Genomic DNA, 11,142 nt, shown 5'->3' with positions numbered 1-11,142 from the left:
CTCAGGGGTGTAGTCAAAATGATATCCAATCAAATGTTTACAACTTGTCCTGCTGACCCCAAGTAGTAAAAATAGTAGCCCGTGTGTCAACTGAAAACTGATTAGTTATGATATCAGAGGCGGCTGTTGCTCGTGAGGTAGAGAGGGTTGTCGATTCCCAGCTCCTCCAGTCCGCATGTCAAAATATCCTCGGGCAAGATACTGAACCCCAAATTACTCCTGATGGCTGCGCCAGTGGTGTGTGAATAGTTAGTTGCTCCTGATGAGTAGTTTGGCACCCTGCGTGTCTCTGCCTCTGCCATCAGCGTATTAATGTGTGTGTGTGTGTGTGTGTGTGAATGTGTGAGTGTGACTAGTAGCGTAATGAGCGGTCGGAAGACTAGGAAGGCGTTAAATAACTGCAGTCCATTTACTTTTTACTGATTTGTGGTCAATGGGATACTCTTGTTTTAGGTGTCTGGTGACTTCTCCTCTTTGAGGTTGGCAATTCCTTTCTTCTTCCTTCCTCCCTCCTTTCCTTCCTTCCTTTTGCCTTCCTTCCCCCCTCCTTTCCTTCCTTCCATCCTCCCTCCTTTCCTTCCTTCCTTCATTCCTCCCTCTTTCCTTCATTCCTCCCTCCTTCCTTCATTCCTTCCTCCCTCCCTCCCTCCTTTCCTTTCCTTTCCTTCCTCCCTCCTTTCCTTCCTTCATTCTTCCCTCCTTTCCTTCCTTCTATCCTCCCTCCTATCCTTCCTTCTTCCCTCCCTCCTTTCCTTCCTTCATTCCTCCCTCCTTTCCTTCCTTCCTTCCTTCCTTCCTCCCTTCTTTCCTTCCTTCCTCCCTTCCTACCTCCCTCTTTTCCTTCCTTCCCTCCTTCCTTCCTTGACTCGAGGACAACAGGAGGGTTAAAATAAATAAATGTATCTTTAATATCCTCTCTTGTTTGTTTTTTATACAGATATTTAAATGCAAGATTATTTTGAACAAGTCTTCGTAGCACATTTTCACAGCAGGAGATGAGATTCACTGAATTCTCAGCAAATGAAAATGTTCACCATCAAGAAGATAACGGCCTGACAGCTCTGTGTATCATTGGAAGTCTATGAATAATGATACGATGGAGAAATCACAATGGCAAATAATTTTCCCTGACGTGTAATGAGGGTTGCTCCAGTTAATGAGGCTAAAGAAAACAGAGAAAAACAATGACAACACAAACAAAATGATGTTGAATCTAGACTGGAGGAAAAGTCTTTACCGTGGAAAATTACTTTTCTCTTGTGACTGATCCAGAATTTTAATATCCAGAAGCCACAGAGACTTACGCTAAAGCTGTAGAGACGAACTAGGAAGTTGGCATGGCTCCAGGATATTTATCTTTGAATCATGCTCCCAATTAAAAGACTTGAAAAGCAAATAGATCCATAAATACGCAGACGGATTTTTCGATTGCTTCGGGCTCTGTGAGCGAGATAGATTTATTTATAACAGTGCTCTGTCATTGGAAATGAAATAAGGCTGTATAATTGATGTCAAGAAGATAAAGAGTTTGAGATACATCTAAAAATGGGCTTGGTCTTCAGAGTATTGTTCTGTCTCGTTTACAGAGTGAAGCTTTCATCAAGTTCAACACAGTAATAGCAGCTCAACGCTTTGGGTTTGTTCCAAGAGGCGGATTTACTTAGGCTGGCATCACCAGACCAATTCGCAAATGCGATTTACTCTGGAACCTCTCTGTTTATTTTCGATTTCCAGAGGGCATTATCAATTTTTTTTTTTTTTTTCATCTGTCTGTTCATGTTCCAATTTTTACTAAGTTCCAGTTTACTTTGCAAAGGACTACAAATAATATAGCTTTTTTCTAATCTGGTGTTCCTATCAGCAGTAATCAGCAGGACATAATTTATCTGTCCTTTCGGGAGGACAGTCTCTGTAAACACTAAATAAAATACGTAATAAAAAAAAAAAATTTTTTTCTCTGCATAATGAAAACCAACGAATAAATATGTATAAATGCATACTGTACATACACTATAAAACCAGAGATTTCCTTATTTAGTGTTTCATTTGTGTTCTCAGAGCTACTGCACAAAACTGTGAGTTATAGGGACAAACACTATTTTGCTATACCAACTTAAATTCAACATACCTACAAAGCACAGTTGAAGCTTTTAGTTTTATATACATTATTAATCCCAAAATGGGACATTTCTCCTAGAGCCATCAGATTTATGCATAGGCAAAGCCAACTCCTGCAAAGCCTCCTGTGCACAAATGGCTCAAATATTCCATCTCGCTCAAGGTCACTTCATCGAATTGCTGGTATGAGGGAAGACACTCACTGTGCATTGCTATCTTGGGATATTATTTACCTTATTCATAAATATTTACATGATTCGTTTCCCCTGTTTTGTAGGACATAGGGCCTATTGGACCAGACAGGAACTGGAAGGGCATTGGCATCTCTATCCTGGTTATTGCTCTGGTGCTTTCCCTGATCGGCCTGTCAATTGTTCTTCTGTCAAAAGGTGAGACTCCCCACAGATCTACTTACCAAAATGATAAAAGAAACATATTTAGTTTTTTTTTTCTGCTGTCACAAAAAACCCCAACAACAAATAAACAAACATAATACAAGACCATACACACATAAAAAAAAAAGCACACTGTGGGTGGGATATCAGTGAATGCTAATGCTGGATCTTAATTTACTCCAATACTTGTTATTGCTGGCCACTCACTACCAAAATAAATACTAAGGGGGGGGGGCACACTCTTCCAAGGGTCCTTCAGGGTTGCTTGCAGCACTTGACATAACCGTTCAAAAGGAAGAATTGATAGTAATTTATCGTACCACATTGATATCGTAGGAGGATACTGTATACCTCCAGCCAAACCTGCAGGATGGAAAGGCATGCAGCATACAAAATGATATTTAACAATTTTACAGTTTGACCAGGCAAGGGCATGGGGCTGATACCAAGAATACACCGTTTAGGATCCATTCTTATTTTAATGCCCAGGAAGTTTTAATTTAGGTTTTAAGAAATGTCCATGCAACATACCATGACTTGCATTTTGTAAGATATAGCAGTGTGGCACCAGCAGGAACACCTCATTCAAATCATCTCAAAACCAGCTAGCTATGCTTTCTTTTATTTGTGTGCATCACAGTTGCACATCTTATATATATTAAATTATCCAATTAAACATGAGGGCACTCTATTTAACTGCCTGGAGCTGCTTCTTAGTTTAAACCTGCCGTTAATTCTCACAGCAGCACTTATAAATTAAGAGAAGCCCGAGGAAGTCTGACTATATGATTCATGTAAGTGGACAAACTGGGAATTACTCTTTATTCTAGTTACATCATATCAACAAAATATTATCTTAATTATCCAGAACAATTATCAAGAGATATTTGATGGGCCTCAAGATACATGCTGAAGACTCCTTCTATACTCCAAATGATTTTTATAATATGAGCTGTGCCATTCTGAACGTTTCAATTATGTTATGTTCTCTCTTATTCAATCTTCACATACTAACACTGCATACACATAGGAGGAAACACATACTGATATAGGAACACAGATATCTTGATAAATATTTGACTAGCACCTGAAACTCTTGGCACAAGTTATCAACACACTTATCTTCTCCAGACTACAGATTACTGTGACTCATTACTTGCAGGAATCCTCCAGAAATGATTTTCTTTTAACAGGTTTTAACAGATTACATCACATAACCCTGGTTTTGGCATCACTCCACTAGCTTCATGTCTATTTTAGAATTGATTTAACCTTTGTGTCGTCCTCCCGGGTCAAATTGACCCCATCTGTTTTGACTGTTCCTTCTTTCCTCCTTCACACTTTCCTTCCTCCATCCACCTTTCTTCCCTCCTTCTGTCCTTCCTCCCTCCTTCTTTCCTTCCCTCCTTCCTTCCTTCCTTCTTCCCTTCCCTTCCATCCTTCCTTCTTTCTTCCTTTCCTTCCTTCTTCCTCCCTTTTTTCCTTCACTCGAGGACAACAGGAGGGTTATATCATTCCACCGATGTAGCCTTTCACTTGTATAACATAATTGGACTCACAATGGACAGTCAGACCAAAAAAAAAAAAGAAAAAAAGAGAGAGATAATTGATGCAGCATAACTTGAGATATCATCGTTTTTATTCCATGCAATTGTTTTCCTTGTTAAAACCTGGTGCCTGCATTACCCACAGTGTAACTCACTCAACTGACTGTTAAGTTAAAGATTTGGTTGTGTTATGCTCCTGTAGTAGTGGCTAATGTAGCCTGGAGCTAGCCTCCAGCAGGGATGCGGAGCAGGTTGCAGAGCTCTAGTAGCTCTGGTAGTTTTTTCTAACTCCACATAATTTACTTTTTCTAATTTTCAAACTTGTCTTCGGCTCCCAACAGTGCTGACTCAAAGTGAAATCATTTGAGTAATTTATCAGATTTATCATAGCTCCCTCTGGTGCAACAAACAGTTTTCTACTTTTTCACATACGCAGCAGTCCTTCCAATATCTGTAAACATCAGACTTTGTTGTGTACAGCTGGTTCCTCTTTAAAAGTCTACAGTTTGGATGTATCCTGTGAGAGGCTGTACCCTATAAAATGTGATATTAAATTGACATCTGATTGATGTTGGTATATTAAATGTATTTCTTTTTCTCCCTTTAGATGATGGTGGTAAACACTCTGGTTCACAGCTGACAGTGGATGACCTCTTTCAAAGAGACTTTCAAATACACGATCCTGATGCAAAGTGGATCAGTGGTATGTATATCAAAGGGTTCGCCTATTTCAATATCTTTAAACTTGATGCATAAAATGGTTTTGAAATGATATAAGTTAAAAAGTTGTTGTCCTTTGCTAAAATTGAAATATAAAGTGTTATGCTTGAGTATAAAACAACCCTGCTTACAAGATTACCCCGATTTCCAATACCTGTTATTGGAAGACACACACAATTGTTCTAGTGGGAAAGTTTTCCTGAGAGACTATAAACCTAAACAGAAGAGGGTCTTCATCCTTGAAGCCTTTTCTGCCATTAAAAGTGAAATACATCCATCAAAGCAAAGCGTAAATCCTGCATTTGTGTATCATGTCTTGCTGCCTCACATACATACTCTCACATACACTCTACTGTCAGGCTCTTCAAAGGGGTCAAAATGATTTTCTCCATCATTTAACGCTGTCTGTTTGAGCTCCTCCTCATCGTTGACAGAAGTCAGTCGTTCTGTTTCGCCTGTAAAGAAATCAGAATTTGCTTTGGACTTGTTTTTGCTCATCATACCTCCATGACAGAAAGAAAAACATTACATAAGCCTTCAGAAACTCTTGCAGGTTAAACTGGACTAAAAAAAAAAGAAAATAGGGATTACAAACTAAAAGACTTGTTAGCCGAACAACAGTAAAGGTATAAACTACCCATAATGCAACAGCTTCTGTATTAGCCTGTGTTACAGCAATACTCTTGCCATTTAAAAATAATATCTGTTATGATGAACATATTTTCCAAAATAAAGACTGAGGCTTTTGTCCCACATCTCTTCATTGACAGTGCATTTCGAAAAGATCTGTTAATGGCCACTATGAACAGAAGGAATCATTACAGCAGCAAAAATCTATGTCAGTGTTGTTTTGGCTCCTGAAAATTAAAATCTATACCTTAAAGGATGCTGGGACAGAAGTTTGTCTAACCATTGTTCTGTTTTATTTGTTTCTCTTTAACAACTCATTCAAGAGACGCTTTTCATGCAGAATCCATGAATAACACATCAAGTAGCTCCTCTCAGTAACACTCAGTTTTCCATTTCTGAAAGCTCGACCTTTAAAATCTACCAACTATTAAATCACCAAATAATCTTTAGAACAGTTGTGTAATTTCTTGGCATAGTAATCCTGCAAAAAAAGGTAAGCTTTATCAAAAAAATATATCTCCATTGCTGTTAAGTTGTACTTGAAATAAATGAAGGACACAGAAACTCTGAAAACATTTAGCACAAAAGAGTCACACAGCAATGTCCGTACCTTGTTATTTCTGTCATTATTGTAATTGGTGTGGGGATGGTTGTAGATTATCTTTACAGTGCAAATTCACCCTGCAGACTCATTCAATTTGTGTCTGGTGACTTAATTATCCTTTGATAATGCAGCAGATAATTAGCCAATTAGTGCTCACGTTTGCCTTCTAGGCGTAGTCCACAGGTGGTGTGGAATTTGTTTTAAGCACTAGCAAACAATTGCTAATTCATGCATCCAGCAGACACTGAGAAACATTAGCATTCATTTGGAGTTGTTTCTGGTCACATGATGAATGCAGGTCCAATGTTCACTTTTAGCTATCATCTGCCAAATGCTCCATTATGTTCAGCTAAATGAGAAAATACTACAAGCTAAATATTTTCCATTGAGATGCATATTTTCATTATAACACCAACAAGCTTGATAGATTGATGTAGTTATTGTGTCTGTTTCTAGTTACCTCACTCTTCTTAAATTATTACATGAACATTTTGTGCAGCAGACTGCTTATTCAAAATCTCCTCTTTACGAGCCTGGTGCCCTTAAAGTCCCTGCTTTGTCATTACCAGGTTTGTTTGGGGCACAAAGGTGCAACAAGTCAAACTTTTATTGCTCCAAAGCACAAATTGATCATATTGCATCTGCAAGGTGTTGACAGGGCTATTATTCAATACAGATGAATCAGCTTTACTTGGCCAGGGGCTTACTGTAGATCTTTATCTTTGAGACCTTGCAGTGTTGCCACCAACATTCAACCAAGCAACTCATACTTTTTCACAGTTTTTGGCAGACAGTGATACGAGTGTCAGGTATTATTGGCCCACTGTTTGTTAATTGTTATACACAGTATGAGATGGGATGAGAGCATTGCATCCATGCTGTTACAATTATAAAGTCATAAACTAGGAGCTTTCATGGATCAATAGGATGACTTTTTAGGTTTATTCAGGCTCAAGAGTCTGATGGCCACAGCTCCTAACTAATAAGGGCCCATTTATGCTCAATGGACGTACGAAAATGTATAGGTCCATTTCAAACTATGTTACCGCTGCTCACATACTTCCATGAGTCCTTTACGTTGGCATGGATGTTAACCAATACATCCACCAGGGGGCAGCACAGAGTCAAAAGTTTATGACAACAACAAACTCAAAAACAAACATGGCGACTGTGGAGGAGATATTGATAATGTTCCTCTTGCATAAAAGACAAAAATGATATGTTTAAAGTTTCTAAACAACTTGCAAAACGTTTCCTCAAAAAGTTCTGGCATTGTTATTTCTTCTTCGTGTCTCACTAGAGCTACGTATCGAGTAGTGACAGCAAAACTGCCCCCCCCCCCCCCCCATGGTTTCCGGTGGTACTGCTCCGTTTGGTCCGTATCCGTAAGCTTTATGGAAACGTGCAGAAATACGGACGAAATTAACGCAGAGCACGGACAGAAAGCTCCGTCCGTATCCGGATCCGTATTTAACTTTGAGCATAAATGGGGCCTTAAGTCTCATGTACACTAACAACTGACAGTATTTTCTGTAAAAGCAATTGATTTTGGTCAAAAGCAGTATAGGCAAAGATATCCTGACTTTTAGTCCTACAAGTATGGGGCAAGTAAAAAACAACATTTCCCATAGAGTGACTCAATAGTGCCTTTCTTTATACCATCACACGTGTCTTTCAAACTCCACACCCCTTGTTTGCAAGATAAACAATGTAACCTCCAAGCCCCTATAACCAAAATAAACTGATTTGTATGTGTAAAATAGGTTGTGAGCACCTTTAAGTACTTTTTTGACCAAAATGTTATAAGAACCAGAAGAACTGCACTTAGGAACTAAACTAGGAACTGCTGTTTGTGTTCCCAACTCATCTGTAGAGCTGTGACTGTTTGGCAAATTAGATCGATGGCAGATTAAACAACTACACAGAGTCGTCCTGTTGTTCTAGCTCACTGTGGAGTCTGATTTCTGAGTGGCTGTATTGATTGAATAAAAGTAGACATGCTGAGGTGAAAAGGACGGTAAAAACTCCAGAGTACCTGTCTGAACAGCACACAAGCTGCTGAATGTTTGATGGTTATTTATATCTGATTTAAATGTGTTAGCAAAATTGTTTTATATATCTCATCGTCTCTGTTTCTTCCTTAACCCTCCTGTTGTCCTCGAGTCAAGGAAGGAAGGAAGGAAGGGAGGAAGAAGGAAGGAAAGGAGGAAAGGAAAGGAAAGGAAGGAAAGGAGGGAGGGAGAAAGGAAGGAAGGGAGGAAGAGGGAAGGAAAGGAGGGAGGGAGGGAGGGAGGGAGGGAGGAAGGAAGGAAGGAAGGAAGGAAGGAAGGAAGGAAGGAAGGAAGGAAAGAAGGAAGGGAGGAAAGGAGGGAGGAAGGAAGGGAGGAAGAAGGAAGGAAAGAGGAAGGGTGGAAGGAAGACGGAAGGAAAGGAGAAAGGGAGGAAGGAAGATGGAAGATAGGAGGGAAGGAAGGAAGTAAGGAAAGGAGGAAAGGAGGAAGGGAGGAAGGAAGACACAAGGAAAAAAGGGAGGGAGGGAGGAAGGAGGGAGGGAGGAAAGAAAAAACAGTCAAAACAGACAGGGTCAATTTGACCCGGGAGGACGACACTCCCTCTCTCATTCTTGTTTCCCTTTGCTCTCATTTTTAACATAATAAACATCAAGAAATGTCCATCCCTCATATTAATATCGGCACAAGTTGCACCCAGTACACAAATCTGCCCCCATAATGTAGCTCCTGAACTATCAGAAAGTACTACTTCCAGAACAGAGGCTGTCTTTACAAAGTTCCCCAAAAGCTTCTTGATCCTTTGGGAAAGTTCTTGTGTTGGACGGCAGCTATGCAACAAGCATAATTGGGCTCAATTACCAGTCGGTTTCTGCTTTACCCTCAACAGTTGCCTCACTATGCATCCAAACAAGCAGTCAATCAAAATCAGTGGGGTGCTTTCAAGTCACCAGATAGCTGGGACGGTTTTAATCACGGTTGAGATTGCTTGTCACCTTTATCTTTTTTGATGAAGCTGTTGTCAACTCAGGAGGATTGTATCCCCATTTTCCAATTACTTTTGCTTTAAAATATTTTTATATGATTGATTTTTTATGTAAGGCATATAAAATATTCAAAAACAACTGTGTATTATTTTACTTTGGGTAACTAAATGACAAGAGCTCTTTTGAGGATTTCCTTGTCACTTCAAAACAAGCAGTCCCTCTGTATTTCATATTTATTTTTCTGTCATTATGCTCAAAAGTGTTTTGAGTATTTGTCAGTCCACAGCCCTCTTGCTAGAGATTGATGCCTCAGAGCTTAGTCATTGACATTTACATGAGATGGGGACCTGCAATGATTTAGATCTGCCAAATACATTAATGAAATTCAGATCTCCCTGGACTGGATTGTCGGTTTGGGATTAGACTGGAGTTATAGCAAGCTCGCCTGTCAATGTTTCCACTGTTAAAAGTGGAAGTGTAATCTCACTGTGCCGAGTTCCCTTAGACAAATCATCCTAAATTACTCTTTGACGTTGTTGTTTTCTTCTCTCCCTTCAATTTGTCTCATCAGGGGATCCATCGTTCACCTAATAAGTTGTTTGTTTCTAATGAGAGTCAATCTTAATACCAAAAGACTTACAATTTTGACCCTATTTAACATCTTCCAAGTATCTAAGACTTATGCAGTGTTCACATAATTAGTGCAAAGTGTTTTTTGTGCCAGTTTGACCCCATGTTTTTAATGGTATCAATGATATCTGCTATCCTTAATGAATGATGAATAATGTTCACATTGGATGATTCTGCAGCTCATAATTTACATTCAGAATGAAGCACCGGTGCAGAAAGTTGTGTTCTGCTTTATGTAGTGAGGTATGGAGGTCAGGGTGGTGGAGTGTGCTCAGCATATCACACTAACAATACATTCTGCTGTGTATCTTAACCCTCCAGTTGTCCTCGAGTCAAGGAAGGAAGGGAGGAAGGAAGAAGGAAGGAAGGAAGAAAGGGGGATGGAGGAAGGACCGAAGGAAGGAAGAAAGGAGGAAGGAGGAAGGAAAGAAGGAAGGGAGGAAGGTGGGGGAGGAAAGAAAGAGAGAAGGAGGGAGGAAGGAAGGAAGGAAGGAAGGGAGAAAGGAAAAGAGGAAGGAAGGAAAGAAGGACAGAGGGGGGATGAAGGAAGGAAGTAAGGAAGGAAGGAAGGAAGGAAGGTAGGGAGGGAGGAAGGGAGGGAGGACGGTAGGGGGAGGAAAGAAAGAGAGAAGGAGTCAAAACAGAAGGGGTCAATTTGACCCAGGAGGACGACAGGAAGGTTAATAATAGTTTATTCGCCAACCTCCAGCAGTGATGTCACAATGTGCTCAAACACGCTGTAAAATCTATGCTTACATTTAAATCTATAAGAAACTATAAACATATAAATATGATTTATTGAATTTACACATAACATCAACTGTTCAGGTTAAACCCATCATGTGTCTGCCATGGAGGTCCAGATACTAGCAAAGGTCGAGCATTTCAATTATATGCAAATTAAGTGGCCACGTAAATGATGCAAACTTTGAGCATCACACAGAGGTTGCTATGGAAACACGTGCACTGCTGTGTAAGTTAATGGAAGCGACTGCGGTCCGGTCTGCTCATCATGTGTGTTCAATAAATCCAGCAAAAATTAATTACACTCTATTGGTTTAGAAATAAGTAAGGGAAATAAGCCCTGACATGATTATTAACTCATTTCCTTTCACTGTTTTCAAATTTCACAGTGTTTTATTTAAAAAAGGTAATACTGGGAATCCAATCATCGACTGACTTAATCCCCTTAAATGTATATTTTCTGTCCCAGAGGAGGAAATCATCTATCGGACCTGGGATGGAGACGTTTTGAAGATCAACATACAGAACAACGAGACAGACCTCCTGCTGAAAAACACAACTTTTGTAAGTGCTTGGTTGTTTGGATGATTTCAATAATTCAAAAATCAGCATGCTAGTATCAATAAAATGACACCAGCTTTAATAATTAAAATAGTTTAAGATATTGTATTGCAATAAGCCTTGGTAGATTTGATAAGATTGAAATTTTTGCTTTTTTTTGGATATCTGTTTGTTACTATGGCAACCCATTTTGCCATC

The 11,142-nt window shown here is 39.5% G+C and overlaps 1 protein-coding gene across 1 annotated transcript in view; it reads left to right on the top strand.

Annotated features, from left to right (window-relative positions):
* The first annotated feature begins 2,253 nt into the window (after window positions 1-2,253).
* LOC128368313 (inactive dipeptidyl peptidase 10-like) overlaps window positions 2,254-11,142 on the top strand; it is a 52,104-nt gene continuing 43,215 nt past the window's right edge. The window contains exons 1-4 of the mRNA XM_053329103.1: window positions 2,254-2,301; window positions 2,396-2,507; window positions 4,668-4,763; window positions 10,853-10,947. Of these exons, the coding sequence (XP_053185078.1) occupies window positions 2,254-2,301; window positions 2,396-2,507; window positions 4,668-4,763; window positions 10,853-10,947 (351 nt within the window). The remainder of the gene's footprint in view (window positions 2,302-2,395; window positions 2,508-4,667; window positions 4,764-10,852; window positions 10,948-11,142) is intronic.

Source organism: Scomber japonicus, chromosome 11, assembly GCF_027409825.1.
Source record: "Scomber japonicus isolate fScoJap1 chromosome 11, fScoJap1.pri, whole genome shotgun sequence".
Lineage (NCBI taxonomy): Eukaryota > Metazoa > Chordata > Actinopteri > Scombriformes > Scombridae > Scomber > Scomber japonicus.
This window is presented reverse-complemented; position numbering and strand designations above follow the sequence as displayed.